Raw genomic sequence first — 16,194 nt, forward strand, 5'->3', positions numbered from 1 at the left:
TACTGCAGACACAGTGTATCCCACTACAACTCAGGGATTTCTCCACACTGCATGTGAATGATTGGTTACTTCACAGAATGGCTTAAGTTGAAAGGGGACCTTGAAATTCACTTAGGTTTTCAATACCCACGCTGTGGGCAGGGATATCGTCCACCAGACCAGGCTGCTCAGGGCCCCATCCAATCTGGCCCTGAAGGCCTTCAGGGATGGGGCATACACAACACATGTTTTTGGACTTCCTTCACCACTACCAGTAGAAAGAAAACTACTACTCCATCACAGCAATTCGTTCAATTCAAGAATCCAAGATAGACAAGCATCCAGTTCAAAGTGCTGTTAAAAGAATGCCTTGTAAGTGACAGCTAGTCTCATGTAGATCACTTGAGCATGGCCAACGACTCAACAGGCTACACAAAGCCGCTGACAAAGAGCAGCTTCCATAGCACTAAAGAATTAAGATCTTCAAGTTCTTTACTGTAAAATGGCACAAACATTTCTTGAAGAATAACCACCATCTTGGAGAACAATTAACTACCTTTACTCCTGCCAGTGCTACAACAATGTCACATACCTTCTCGTAGTACTGGATGTTTTTATCTGCCATTCCCATGAGTAGCTGCCTAAAGTCTTGCCGCTTGTTGTTCTGCCATCTCTCCATATCTGCTTTCAGATCAGCATTAAAACATTCTACTCGGTCTTGACATTTCTCAACATCTGTGGGTACCTGCAGAAAAAAATAAAAATAATTTAAAAAAATCAAGATTGATATTGTTGTTCAGAGCGCTAGATGCTAAATAAGCTTGTATTCCACTAAGCCAAAGCTACAGAGGAAAGAATGAATGAACTCAGCTATGGCTGCAGGAAGAAGAGCCATTAATATATTAGGGAGGAGACAGGACTTTCTAATTTGTTCTTTTCTATTTCAAGTGATGGGCATGCTATCATCTCCATATGTGGCATAGAATGGAAGAGCTTCCTAGAAGCATGAAGAGGAAAGGCAACATGCATAAGTGCTGAGTGCCTAGGTTCAGTTCCTAGTTCTCAAACTGATCAGACTGACCACAGCTCCACAGCAAGCTTTCTCTCCTTCACCCTATTTTCAGCTGCACCAGACATTTCGCAATTTTCACCAGTGAAACAACAAACATCCAGGTCTGCCCAAAGGGCTGAACAACATGTTTTGGTGTTATATTTTGACCGCAATAAACAGTAGTGATCAACTCTGTCTGCAAAAAAAAATTTCTAGGCCTCTAGCTTTAACCTTACAGGCTACCTAAAAAAAAAAAAAAAAAAAAAAAGTAAATGCAAAGCATTGATCATAAGACAAAAGGAATTAAAAGGCATTAACTCGTGGGCCAAGTAAGTTCATTTGGCCCAACAATGGACATGCCGTCATGCATAAGCAATGTGAGAAATGCTGAAAGATAGCCTATTGCAGGTCTACAAGGAGACTGAAAAAGATTACACGACTACTCATCACCCCAAGACAGAAGCAAGCTAGGACAAAAACTGGCATTTTTTGCTTATGATTTAGATCAAAGTGCCATATACTGCCACACAACCACAGGAACAATTCACAAATAGTGCTTCAAGCAGAAAAATCATGAACATCATTCTCTTCCTTCTTCTTGTGATTTGTGGTCTATACAGGCAGTAACATATGCACAATAAGCCCAAGACATCAGAAGAGGAAACTCCTGAGCACTGGCTCCAACATGAGTGGATTTCCTCTCTGGAAGCTGTGAATTGTACAAAGGGTAGAAAAAAGATTATCTGCAGAAGTCTTCAGGAAATTCCTTTTATTTTATTTCTGTTCTTTGTGGGTAGTTTACAACTACCTTGGAGTTGGCAAGGCACATATCTAAGCAGAAACATACTGATCCTTGTTGTTCTCCACAACTCAGTTAAGTAGTCCATAGGCTAATAGTCAGAGAAAGCCCTACATCTAGGCTCCAGTATAGCTCTGTGAGACACAAGGAAGCACCTCTTTGATGCTCACAGGCTTTGAGTAACCCTTCATTCACACAACTGGATTTATATTACAAGCAACTCTATGGCCAGTAGCTACATAGCTCTCTCACCTTCTCTGACCACTATGCTTCTGGCCACAGAATCCAGTCTGCTAAAACTCATGACAAAGATCTCTCACAGGCTTCAGAACAAGAACTTGCAAGATAGTTGGCTGGAAGGCTTAGGGGATGCTCCTCCTGAAGCAAACGTGTCTCACATCATTTTTAATAATGCTGTTACTTTAGCAGGAAAGGCATAGCTATCAAGAGAAAGAATCATTTATTCTGGAAGCAAAACCATATAACACTACCCAAATCAATTCAGTTTCTAAATGGTCAATAGCTTCTTGCTTCTGCCAAGATCCAAAACCACACTTAAGATTTAAAAGAAAGCATTCTTTCCCATAGACAGTTCTTCATCAGGTTGAAAGGACTGTATATAGAGAGAGCTACAGTAACAATCCAGTGATCAGAAAATGGATTATGAGCTCCAATTAGGTTTCCACAGGCTTCTTGAAGCATCCACATACCCACTGGTCTTATTCAGGAGCGTAAGTGTATGTATATGGTATTTTTACTCTTCCTACTCTTTGGAAACACACACTGTTGTAAGTTTCACCATAATCCCCCTTCAAACACACACAATCACTTTTCACTTTAAAGTCAGTGCTGCCATATTCATTGTTCCCACAGACCATACTACAAATCCTTGAGACAGACAGACCTAGGTTATTAGAAGTGTATTTCACCTCAGTAAAAGATAATGAAGCACAGACACTTCCTTAGTTGAATTACTGTAAAAACATGCCAAAGCAAGCAGCACTTCCCCACTGTAACAGAAAAGCTGAAGACTGCACTGTTACTCTAATGTTAAACACCACACATACAGAAGAAGTTACACAGTGCTTTTGCTGGAAATTTCTTCATTCTGAGCAATATTTCCTGACAGACATTCATAGCAGCCCTAAAAGTCTTCTGTATTTACAGTCCATGGAGTTTTAAGTTGATTTGAGAACCACATAATGACATCACTGAAGTTCTGTGAAGACAGTCTAATTATGCATACTGTGAGTCCCAGAATGCCCTCCACTGGAAAAAGTTAACAAGCAATGACAAAAAAACTAGCTTTGCTTGGGTTTGTTTTGTGGGGTTTTTTTTGTTTTTTTTTTTTTTTGGTTTAGTTCATTTGTTTAAAGGTAACTTCTGCCAACCAGCCAACCAACCATACTGAAAGGAACATAAATGCCATTATGACATCTACTGCATAAGCTAACTTGTTAGTATTCTGTCTGCTAATAGTTTCTAGGAAGTTATAGCCAGGATAACTCACTAAACATAAGATGCATTGCTACCAACTGCTCTAACTTATCAGTTCTTATAGATAAGGACATTCCACTCAGGCTGGAAAGAATCTAGAAGTTGTGTGCTAGTATTTTATGAACACACAAGGAATCCTATTTTTTTTTTTTTTTCAGCTTCCCCTTTTGTACACTGTAAAAGTCTTACATTAAGAAAAAAGGTACAAGGAGTTACCAAAAGATATGAATATGATACTCTGGAGAGGAAATGTAAGAATTCAAAGAAATTCTTGAAGACTGCTATTTAAATGTTGCACTTTACACAATAATCCTAGCAAGAAGTGAGCTTCAAGAACCTTTTAGTAAGTGAGAGATTAGCAAAATTCAGCAGCTTTGCTATACCAGGATCATGACAGAAATCAACACTTGATATCCTCAAATGGCTTACTGGATGTGCTACATTTAGTTCCATCCACATAACAGGTTAGAATACCCACAAATACAAAGCTACACTTAGGAAGTAACAGTAATACACACACGAATCAGCAGTAGGGCAGATAGAAGATCAGAATAGAAGACCACAAGATACTCAAGCCATCCTGCTATCACTTTTATGTGTCTATGACAGATACAAGTTGAGGATTGCAAAAAAAGGGTTGCTTTTCCACAATCTGTACCCTTCAGTTTCAAAATTAGATTAAAGACTTGAACCTCCTTTAAGATTGTTAATACAGTACCTGTAATATTAGAATTCATTCTTCAGTTGTTAACAGAAAGATGGAGGAGAGCCAAAAAACCCATGCAGAAAGAGGAGACAAAACCTGTTTTCATTGTTGGTCGAAGTAACTCTGATATAAGATACACCTCTTGCACTACTCTTCATGCAGAAAGCAGGTGGCAGCATAAGCACACAAGTTTGAAATCACAGAATCTCAGAATCACTCAGGCTGGAAAAGACCTTAAGGATCATGGAGTCCAACCACAACCTAACCGTACTACCCTATCTCTAACAACCCTCTGCTAAATCATGTCCCTGAGCACCACATCCAAATACACATGTGTTTTTAAACACATCCAGGGATGGTGACTCAACCACCTCCCTGGGGAGCCTATTCCAGTACTTGACAACTCTTTCTGTAAAGAAGTTTCTCCTGACATCCAACCTACACTTACCCTTGAGGCCATCTGCCCTCATCCTGTCATCTGTCACCAGTGAGAAGAGACCAATCCCGCACTTGCTGTAAGCACCTTTCAGATACTGGAAGAGAGCAATAAAATCTCTCCTCAGCCTCCTTTTCCCCAGACTAAACAGCCCCAGTTCCTTTAGTCTCTCATCATAGGCCATATTCTCCAAGCCCTTCATCCAGCCTTGTTGCCTTTCTTTGGACCTGCTCCAGCATCTCCTTTCTGTACTGAGTTGCCCGAAGCTAAACACAGCAGATGGGGCTTCATCAGTGCCAAGTACATGAAACCCAGTCAAAACCTGTCACCCAGTGACCCCTTCTGCCTAAGTTCAGCATCACAAGGGAAGATCTCCCTAGTGAAAGGAGCAAAACAGGAGTCATATGGTATAGCTCAGTGATGTCAGTCTAGGAACTTGATTCAGCAACCATAGACCAAAATTACCAGAAGCCGCTTAGTTACCATCATTTAAAGCCATAGCTACTGAATAGTCCAACTAGATGCTCCAACACAGGTCAAAGCCACCCTTCTCTAAAAGGTGGGAAATCAGTAATAAGAGACATTGCTAGACAAGGTTAAATGTGTTTGTACCTAGGTCTTCATTTTGCACCAGCTTGCCACTAAACTCTTGCTCTCCCCAAAGTGTTTATATTGCAGACCCAGAAAAAGCAAGCTCTATTTCTTTACTGTTATTAGAAAGCAGTGGAAATGCAGGTTGATTCTGGAGTAATTTGAAGTGCCAACCTTTGGACGGTCTTCTTTTTTCAAGGCTACTGCTTCCAGTTTTGCTTCATACTCTGCTTGAACTTGGTCTCTCTTCTTCAACACATTCTGTGGGCAAGAGAAAAGACAATTGTGAGAAGAATGTTCTTGCTTATTCCCCTTCCATCTGTAAGAAACTGTAGTGTTACAGCTGAAGTGATAACTCAGTCCTAAGTTTGCCTTTTTGTACGTTGTCCTGCTTTACAATATTTAGAAAGTAGCTTTTAAATTATTTTTTTTTTCCAGCAATTAGAGGGTCAGATAAAAACCTCAACTTTCATACAAGGATGCACTTTGGGTGTTTTGTTTTGCTGTGTTTAATAATAAAAGAATTAACCTTATGAAAAGAACATTTTATGTGAAAGAACAGAACTACCCATGTGACTTTCATTTTGTAAACATTTTACAGACACAGACTTCCCAGAACTGAGAACAAAAGAGTCTATTCTTATATTTTACTATGTCTACAAGCCAAGTTCTTTGCTACAGTCGTGTTATAAGTTTACAATATAAAAACAACAAATAGAAATTAGTCTTATTATATGTTACAACTTTTTAGTAGTCTATATTCACAGAATCACAGAATCACAGAATTGCCAGGGTTGGAAGAGACCTCAAGGATCATGAATCTCCAACCCCCCTGCCACATGCAGGGCCACCACCATTCCACCTAATGCTAGACCAGACTGCCCAGGGCCCCATCCAATCTGGCTTTGAACACCTCCAGGGACGGGGCATCCACAACCTCCCTGGGCAGCCTGTTCCAGCACTTCACCACTCTCTCCGTAAAGAATTTCCCCCTGACATCCAACCTATATCTCCCTTCCCTCAGCTTAAAACCATTTCCCCTTGTCCTGCTGTCACTCACCCTTTCAAAGAGTTGATTCCCCTCCTCTTTGTAGGCTCCCTTTATGTACTGAAAGGCTGCAATGAGGTCATATTCTTAATATATGGCCAAAATGCACAAGCCTTATACCTACTAATCATCACCTTCTCCCTCCTCCTTCCTAAGGCCACCACTGCAGTTATTCTGAAGAACTTCATTCTGAGTGAAGGAAAAACTATTGCAGCTAGAGGCAGGAGACGTTGCAATTATTACTCTTTTAAGCCTCAGTCCATGATACCTGAAAAAGCTCTCCATTCACAAATTTACTGCTGGCTTAGGTAAAAAAAAAAAAACAAAACAAAAACCACACACCACAAGAAAGGGACAGAACAGCACATATGCTGTTTTATCAGTCATGCTTGCTTGGAAAAACCATGACATACCCATGCATTTCACAATCTAAGCACTTACGTGAAACAGTACTCAAGTCCTTGAGGTTATCAGTGCAACAAAAACCTGACCACTTCATAGTGTCCTGTAAGTCCAAATCAACTGAGATTTTCTTAGAAAAATAACCACTTCAAGCAATTGCATTCAGCCCCCATGAACATGGATCTAGTATAGTACAAAGGGTCTGAGCGTGCATTAGCCAATGATTAACAGGTACCAACAGAGTAGATTCAAAGGGTAAGTATTTTATTCTTCCTTAAGTGCCCACTATGGACCATTAGCAACATGCTTCTGAGTACAGCTTTAACTATCCATTAATGGTTGACCTGAAAGCAATGAGAGAAATACTGCCCTCCCTTTTATTTGTCCCATATGTGAGAGGATGTATTCACTCAAGCAGCCCAAGGCAATCTCTTCACAGCTGCCAATTAATGCATTATACTTAAGCAGATTCTCAGAAGAGCTTTGTACTAAGTAACCCCACTACCTATGCAACACTTGATTGTTAGGGCCTCAGTGAGACAGAAATACCAAAAAATAGAAAAAACACCACACAAGTCACACACCCCACTTCAGTCGTAAAGAACAAAACCACTGGTTGCTGTACAACAAATAAGACTTAGCCTGCTTTCAGTGACATAGGTCTTTCTTCAATTTATATTTGGTTTAAACATTCCACATTGACCTACATGTTTGAAAGAGCTTCAGAAGTTTGCCACCAGCCTCTTTCCTCAGGTTGTGATGTTATGCCACTTGCACTGCATATACCTTCTTATTACAACTACAACTCACCATTTACTGCATGCCTTTGAAGAGACTGTTATTATGCTGCTTACTTTTAAAATGTATTAGCATCCAAGCACACACTGGGAACCACATCATCTGGTAGGCCTTTCAGACACCATTAAGCATACAGAGTTTATATATGATTTTAGCATCAGCACTAAGTTATTTAGAACTGACTTCGTCCTCTGCACATACCTCCATTGAACACCAGCATACTACAGAAAAACGTTACCACACATATGTGCCAGAATTCCAGACACTATCTCATGTGTGGACTGTGTTTTAGTCAAGGTCACTCCTAGCCTCCACCACACATTTTAAATTCAAGCCCACAATCCCAGCCTCTATCCACTTCCGCAAGTCTTTCAAACAAATACAGAGACAAGATATGTGGCTTCCCTGGAACGAGCTCGTGGGTATTTCAACCAGGCTTTCTGGTCTTTGCCTCTGTAGGTGTAGTTCCCTCAGGCTGGCCCCACAAGGTAAAAACAGTGCTCCTTAAGAAGAAAAAGGAAGCACTCATTGCTAAAAAAACAAAAGTTGAAGTGAACCTGGCAGTTATTCCACTAAGAAGCATTCACCCAGCTCAAGACAGCTCCACAAACCAGGTTTCTAAGCTACATAGCTAGAGTGCAACTTGCAATGGAAAAAGCTGTCAAGGTTGCACAAAATTCCTAGAACCCAAAAGATCTACCTTTCCTCAAGTATCTTGTCCAAAAGCTGTCCACACAGACATTTCACAGCAGGCTTCAAAGCAGACGATGAATAGCACTGCTCATAAAGAGGACAGTTCTTTCAAGAGAAAGCTTCTTGCCCTCCATGAGAAGCCTCATTTTCAGTTACTTACTCAGTTTCATCAAGTTTGGCAACACAGTGCTGTAGCTGACTCCCACGTCAATACTAAGAGATTTACATTTTAGAATAAGAAAACTCTGCTTAGTGTGGCCTGGCAGATTTCAATTTTGGTATCCGGGAGAGATGGAAACAAAGAGCAGACTGCCTTACCTAGTAACAGTTTTTATTCTTGATTTTCAGATGTGATAAAAGTAATGGAGTGACCAAGCTTGACACTAAGCAACATAATCCTTATTGAATTCCTATTTTGCAAATACAGCTTCTATATCCAACTACTTCCAAAGCACCAATACAATGAACAAGTTCAGCCACTTCGAGAAAAACTGACAGAAGGAGAGAATCCTTTAGGACACTTGAAAGTCAAGTCACATCACAGAAATTAAGATACAAAGCAAGGGTTTCTTCAACTGAAGAGGTACTTCAGGAAGCTCGAGAACACTTATCACAAAGAGCAGCATTAAAGACTTGCAGCAAAAAGATTGAAAAAAAAGTACTGCAGCTAGACTGTTAGCTTGGAGAATGCATTCAGTATCTTTGTCATCATCTGAGCGCTCCTAAACTTAAAGTAAAGCTTTCCCATCTCTCTCTCTACATTTGTGCAAAACACCACCTAAAAATCAGTCTGATTCTTCAGATGCCATGGAATCTGTATCATGAAAAGGAAGATGTTCTGGAGTAAGAGGTTTTTTTCTGCTAACTTCATGTCTTGTTTAAATACACATACACACACAGCCTCCTGCAGAAAGAACCTGAACATCCCAGATTCTAGCCTCATCTCCAAGCATTCTGGTATTGCAAAGGAAATGCACCTAGCTTACACTGGATCTTGCTAATACATGGTTACAATATGAGTATGAAAACAAATGATAGCTTCAGAAAATGAGTGCAAAGCCTTGTACAAGAATCCTTTGCTTAAGCCACTTGAAACCAAGAAGAGAAATCTAAATAACTATTTCCAGTTCTCAGTTTCAGAGCTACAGAAAGACTAAGAGGGAGGACTACCCTGCTCAGACTAGGTTTCCAGCAAGCTGTTATAGGAGGGTATATCATGCTCTCATAATGGCTGATCCAAAAGAAAGTCATCGAAGGTATTTATTTGTTAATGCTCTATAAAGGGTGTTAGTAATGCACACTGTTCCATGGGTGTGTGGTGAGAAGCTCTAGCAGCCAAAACTAGAGTTGTCTGTTTCAGTAAACCTTCTGCCATGCAATAAGATTTACAACCAATGTTCACCTGAAGAGAAAAAAATACCACAATGTATTTAAAGCTTTTAAAACTTACTACTTACACATAAGTGCTTAAGATATCAAGTTTTTCAAGACATCAAGACAGATTGTCAGAAAGCAACATCTTTAAGCAGTTATTTAGTAAACAGAACTTAACAGCTGGTCAGATACATTCTGCTTAATGTACAGAGATGAGAGGGGAGGTCTTATTTGTCATTTCAACACCTCGATCTAAAAGGAGGCATACAACACTGCCGCATAAAGTGACTGAAACTGCATGTGATATTCTCTGCAGTGTCAGACAACAAACTAGTGGCCAAGTTTTTACTTGACTTTGTAACAATTCAAAGAGAAGATTCTAGACAGCTACAAGATGTCTCCTACAGGAAGTCAACTGATAGTACAATAAAGGAGCAGATTTTCAACATCATGTGTGCACTCTATGTTAGGTGGCTTTATAGCAGAGCTGATACTGTTACCCATGCGAGTATTCATGCTACTAAATATTACTTTTCTTTTTTTTTATTTAATTACAAAAACATTAACCTAATTAAATCATTTATTTCTTTCTTTTCTCAACCATCAAGCATTCTCACTCTGAGAGAGAATTAGCTCACTGACATCACTCCATGAATATAAAGTACCACTGTCTTCAGTCACTTGGCTCCCTTTACCTTCATTGACTCCGAGTACAGCATATATTCCCTAAGCACTGGCAGGAAGTCATCTGTCATATCTTCACTGAGTTCTTCAAGAGCTGTACAGCAGTTCCCAATGCATGCAGACACCCCTTCCAGTGGTTCCGATAGCTCAACCTCCAGCCCACCCCAGGTTGAATAAATAGGTCCATACTCTCGTAATTCCACCAAGTATTCTGCAGAGGCAAAAGGGAAAAGAAAATGAAAACAGAGAAAGAATTAGGCTAAAGTATCTGCAAACACTTATGCTAAAAAAGAAGAAACTATAACCAAGCTTGACAAACATTAACTCTCATAGCAATCTAATGTTGTATTAGCAACTTAATAATCAGAACTCCACAGCTGCATGGAGGTGACTGGTCCACATTACACCGGCGCAGCTAACTTTTCCCGAAAACTTCAGTGTACATAAATATTTACTTCTGTAGAGTAGACAAAGTCATATCTTATACATGTAAAACTCAGTTGTTTCATCAAGACAGATCGATTAAGGTTACTGTCTTCAGAATTCCACTTGTACTCTTCCAGCTAAAATCTACAGGTTTTCTTCTTCCCAAAAGTTCTCTGAGAAATAACAATCAGTAAGAAAATAGGTTAACGTAACAAGAATAACTTTAAAAACATTCAGATTTGAGATAAGACAAAATACACTGTTAGGCTGTTTTAAACCTGTAAGATGCATTTGAATTTATGCTCTGTGTAGCTTATTACGTTATAATTGTTCAGGTATGTTAGTTATGCTATCAATCAGAAAAAGATAGAGCTCCCAGCCAGAAGTATTGAAGTTGAACACGTTAGTCCTTACCCAACTGTTCCTTGATAATCCGTTGTGCTATCCTGTCAATGGTACCAAGTTTCAGAGAGAACGTGTCTAGATACTCTCCAATGGCTGCAAACTCCAGTGGACGACTTCTTAATTTGTAACCTCCTGTGACATATTTGACTGACTCCCCCATCTTTGACAGCAATGCCATTCCTTGCTTTTTGTATGCATTAAGATCCTGGCATGTAAGAACAAACAATATTTGTGTGTTGGAAGACGAATACAGCAAAAGATACTTCCCAGTCAAGATCAAACATTACAAAGGCAAAAGATCACATGCAACACATAGCCTTGGACACAAAACCTTGTCTTGTACAAGTCAGACAGCCTAGCATAGCTTCAAGACTACTTCTAGAAAGATATATACCATCCAGGAGAATGGCATGAAGTATACTGTGAGTAGTAAGTGCCCCCATCACGGTGTGTGGCTGGACTTTCCCATGTTCCTGCACTGCAACCAGGGGCACAGTGACATGAGTAGATCTATTTCCACCAAGACTTCTTGACAATCATTCATTAAACTGTAAATGGCAAGGTTTTGCTAACACAGATCTGCAAAAGTAGACTCTGAGTAGAGCACAGTGGCTGCCCCATGTCAGGTCAAAGGCAGTCCCAGCTGCTACAAAAAGGACCCACCACTGCCAGACCTGAGCCATGAGTGATGCTGGGTTTGCTCTGGGACAGAAAATTTAAGGTAGGAAAAAAGTGCTGCACAACAGCAGCATGGAGAGAGAAGTGAGCAATGTGAGAGAAGCAACCTCACAGGCCCCAAGGTCAATGCAGGAGGTGCTTCAGACATGGAGCAGTAGCTCCCTGCAGTCCAGGAGAGGTCACTGGTGGAGAAGGCTGCAGTGCAACCACAGAGAAATCCCCGCTGCAGCAGGGAATGCAGCCTGGGGGAGGCAAAAGCACCCTGGGCAAGAGCTGCAGCTCAATGAGAGCAGCCAAGAGCAAAGCAGGAGGCCTGGGAGAGATGCTGCTGCCAATGGGGACCTATGTAGAACAATGCCTGAAGGATGGGCCCTGTGGTATAGAGCAATATTGGAGAAGTGCTCAGGGAGCTGCAGCCTATGGGAAGCCCACGCAGTATCCATTTGGAAAGGACTGCATCCATGGGAGGGACCCACAAGCAGTAGGAAGTGGTAGAGATGGTGCATTATGGACTGACTGCAGCCCCCATTGCCCTGTACTGCTCAGGTAGAAAAGGGTGGAAGGATTGGAAGGTGTTCTTAGTTTGCTTTTAGTTCTTACTGCTCTAGTCTTTAATCAGTAGATGATACATTACATTAGTCTCACTTAGATTGAGTCTGTTCTGCCTTCAACAGTAACTGGTGAGTTATCTCCCTGCCTATTTCAACTCAAAATATTTTGTTCCCCCACTTTTGTTGAGAAAGAAAAATGAGAGCAGCAGAGGAACTTATCTGTCTACCACAACAAACTTCTAAGACACAGCCTATAACACCAGCACTACGCACATCCATTAGTTGGCTTTGATAGGCTAATACAGAGCTACAGACTGCATGTCTATTTGCTCAGCAGCCTCCTCACACCAGCTGTGTAATCAGACAGGACAAAGGAGACTGTACAGAGGAACAAGTACAGCCTGGGGAAACTAGCACAGCTAATGGTTGTATACTGACAATCTTCAGAGGATTTCACCTTTACAGCACATCAGAAAACATAGTTTTAATTGGGCAAAATGCCATCCACTGTGCATTTTACTCTTTCCAGCAGGGGTCACTATTCAACATAAAGACTTGCTGAAGAGCTGAAACAGCATGAGCAAGAAAAATTTTCAGAGCAGAACTACAGAGGCCAAGAATCAATACATGGTAGCATAAAATCAGATTACAGTTTAAATGTTTTTTAAAAAAAGAATACAAAATTCCATTTTCAAAACATGTACTACGCTATTCTTTTCAGGTACTTACATTAAACTAAATCTGATTAAGATAATCTAACATTTAACAGCTACAATTATTTTGAATTACGTTCGCATTCAAAATGAAGTAGTTCCTTGACTTTTGCCCACTGTCTGACGTGTTACATGCACGCAGGCATCAGAAACAAGAAAAAGACTAATTCAAAATTATTCACTCATTCTCTCATGCATTCTACCATCTTATTAATTCAAACAGGAAATTCAAAGAAAGGTTGGTTTCCCTTTTCAGCAAGGAGGTGGTCTAATGACATTCTGCAATAACTGAATTCTGAAGTCCTGATAGAGTGATTTCTCATTACTAAATAAATAATATACTAGCACTAAAGGCAGACTAGAAAACACATGTCCTTTCCTCCCAGCATCCCTGGACACTCTATATTGTCAAAGCAAAGGATATTATACATGGCTGAGGATAAAGGCTTCACTATTCATTTTACAAAGGTGAAACGATGGCAGAAGATAACTAAACAATTAGGCATTTTACATCTTGCTTTGACAACTGCAAAGCAGAGCAAATCTATCACATGCTTAATTACCAAGAGCTAATTCTACCACTGAAGTAAGCCTAAAAATGCAATGTTCACCACGAGTGAACATGCAGAAAAAAAAAAAAAGGAATTTAAGATTGAGTCTCACATTACCATCAAGCAGAGCATCAGAGTGAGCTCAAATTAAGATTCATATTTGAGTGAGGCAATGTAATGTGACTTTGGGGAAATATGCTTTTACAATTCTCCTCACTTATCAGGTCAAACCCATGACTGCAGGCCACCCTGGTCTTATTTAAAATGCAGTTCAAAAGACAGACAAAGAAAATTACATGACTTCTAGATGCCTTATGCAAAAGATGGGCATGAAGTTATTGATCAAGGACAAGCAAGAATGGAGTCTTCACCCTTTGCTTTGGAAGCAGAAAGTGCAAGCTGTATAGAAAGCACTAACAAGAATTAAAAAAACAAATTTGCAAGCTTTTGTGCAAGAGATCTTTCTTCCTCTTTTACTTCTGCCCACCCTGAAAAGAGGATTTTACATAGCCTACAGTTTTTTTCTGTTCTGAGTCTCTCTTGCATCACAGGAGTATACTTCAGAATATATTTTTAAGGGCCTCTATACAAGGATCCTAAATAAGCAGGTCTGGAGAAAAGAATTTCTATCTGCAGACTGCTCTTTTTCTAGTAAAGTGAACCTGCACAGTTGTAACACAGACGTAACATCAAAGGTCCCCTAAACAACCCTGGTCTTTTAGGGCAAGCTCTGCCCCACAAATACAGTTTTATTAATGACTCCTTACTTTTATTTCAAAAGAGACTGCAAAGGTGTCTGTTCTGCTGTCCATGTCAGTGAATGTGTTTGGAAGTTACTGGCTTACCTTGGCTGTGAGAAATACGTTGAAATGCTCGTTAAAAGAAAGCACTGGATGATCAGTTATTCTCTTCAAGAATTTATCTAATGCTTTCCTCCTGGTCTCCACAAACTCTTCAGAAAAGCGATCAACAACACCCTTCACCACAAATTTCTCAGGAAGTGGCTGAGAGAAACAAACAAGACACACAAGATTCAAAAGATCAAAAAAAAATACTTGTACTTGGAAACATACTAAACAACTGAACTTCACTCTCAACAGGAAGTGAAATTCTGCTAGTAGGAACCATACGTAAGAAGAGATGCAAGCCCTACTCTGCATCATGCTTTAGTAGCTCTGGCCTAACCCTATCGACTCAGCTGAAGACAGCAGAGTCTATTACTATGTGTCTTAGTACTAAACACACTAAGTACTTTCAAGACAGCCTAGGGCATTTCCCTCCAGTCACCATTCATGAAGAAGCTCCACTTCTAAAAGAAATGCCAGTAAAGTTGCACGCTATTCACCACAGTAAAATGCATGCATATAGATGCACACATTGAGAACTGACATTTACATAGAGTGGCTCAGTCCAACGAAGACTGAAAAACCTAACAACTCTACTTCCTCCTTCTCCTCTCTATTCTGTATTTAGAGCTCCCAGGCAGGGCTTTTCTATAGAATTCAGGAGTGTTGGAGCCTCTAGCCTTTGTGACAGAACTACATCCATCAAAGGAATACAGGTTTGCCATGGCAAATGCTCAAACAGACCAGGCCAGACATTTTCTGAAGTACTTGCCATACAGTCATCTACCAGTCAGCATTCCTGAGCATGCCTGTGTAGGTGACAAAGGTCTGCCAACATATCCACTCTTTCATTTTATTTCTATTTCACCTCCATCAGTTTATCTCTGCAGTTCAAATAACATGTAAGCTCAAGACAGCCTCAAGAACTACTATCTCTGTGGTATTTAGCTTCTTTTCACACTTGGTCTCCAGACTTCAAAGCATTCCTTCGGACAGACTAGTTCTTTAAGCTTCAGCATGACTGTTCACACACAAACACAATTTTTCCTTTTTTTCATTCAAGACAGCATAAACTGTCCCAAAAGATTAATGTCAGTTAAAAAAAATCACACTTTGCACTTTACTGTTTTGAAAGTTTGCCCAGACAGATAATTTGATTACTCTTATGCTAGCAATGATGGTCTTATTCAATAAATTCACAGATCTCCTCTTTAAGGGTTCTTTGTAACCTAAAATCAATGGCGAAAATAATTCAAAGAAAATGAAGCATACACAAATACCTTTTATATCATACTCTAGCTGATGCAGAATATATACATTTAGATTGTATCTCCAAACACATAGTAAAAACAAACAAAAACCAGCTACCATCACACCCTATAACCAGTTTGTGTAATTTAAGGTTTGTCTCATTACCCCGAACATTCATATCAATCATCCTAGTTAAATCAGTGTAAGGTACACTCTAATTAGATTTTTTTCAGATTAATAATACTTATTTGCAGTAGTCGTTAGGGAGGAAAAATTTATTCTCTGTTGCTTTGTATGCTTTAGCTGGAACAGTGCATTACAAAAAAAATCACTCCCCCAGCACAACACACTGGAGGAAAAGGACAAGCTGGACACCTAGTTTGCAGAACTCCCATTCAGACAAAGGCATCCAAGAAGGAACAGAATAACCACTTGAAGTCTGAGCATACAAGAGCCACAGAATCTTTGTTAGAATTTCTGCCACTTAACATGATTTTAGCTGGCTGGATTCAGCCAGTTCGTTTATATAGGATTTCCTTCTGCAAGCAGCCTGGCTTTACATAAACACTGAGCCTTTAGGATCCACATTAAATTATACCCAACAGTGCTTCTGGTATATTAAATCACGTATTTCAAAGTCGATGAAAGTGCTTGCGATACAGCCCAGCCAGCAGGACATTTAGCCTTTGGCAAGACCCAGCAAACCAGAAACAGAA

At 40.0% G+C, this 16,194-nt stretch overlaps 1 protein-coding gene across 1 annotated transcript in view; it reads right to left on the reverse strand.

Annotated features, from left to right (window-relative positions):
• SNX30 (sorting nexin family member 30) overlaps positions 1-16,194 on the reverse strand; it is a 52,756-nt gene that overhangs the window by 4,959 nt on the left and 31,603 nt on the right. The window contains exons 4-8 of the mRNA XM_031609772.2: positions 14,228-14,386; positions 10,899-11,094; positions 10,070-10,269; positions 5,234-5,320; positions 572-724 (exon numbers count right to left, since the gene is read on the reverse strand). Of these exons, the coding sequence (XP_031465632.1) occupies positions 572-724; positions 5,234-5,320; positions 10,070-10,269; positions 10,899-11,094; positions 14,228-14,386 (795 nt within the window). The remainder of the gene's footprint in view (positions 1-571; positions 725-5,233; positions 5,321-10,069; positions 10,270-10,898; positions 11,095-14,227; positions 14,387-16,194) is intronic.

The sequence above is a fragment of the Phasianus colchicus genome, chromosome Z (assembly GCF_987193195.1).
Source record: "Phasianus colchicus chromosome Z, bPhaCol1.hap1.1, whole genome shotgun sequence".
NCBI lineage: Eukaryota > Metazoa > Chordata > Aves > Galliformes > Phasianidae > Phasianus > Phasianus colchicus.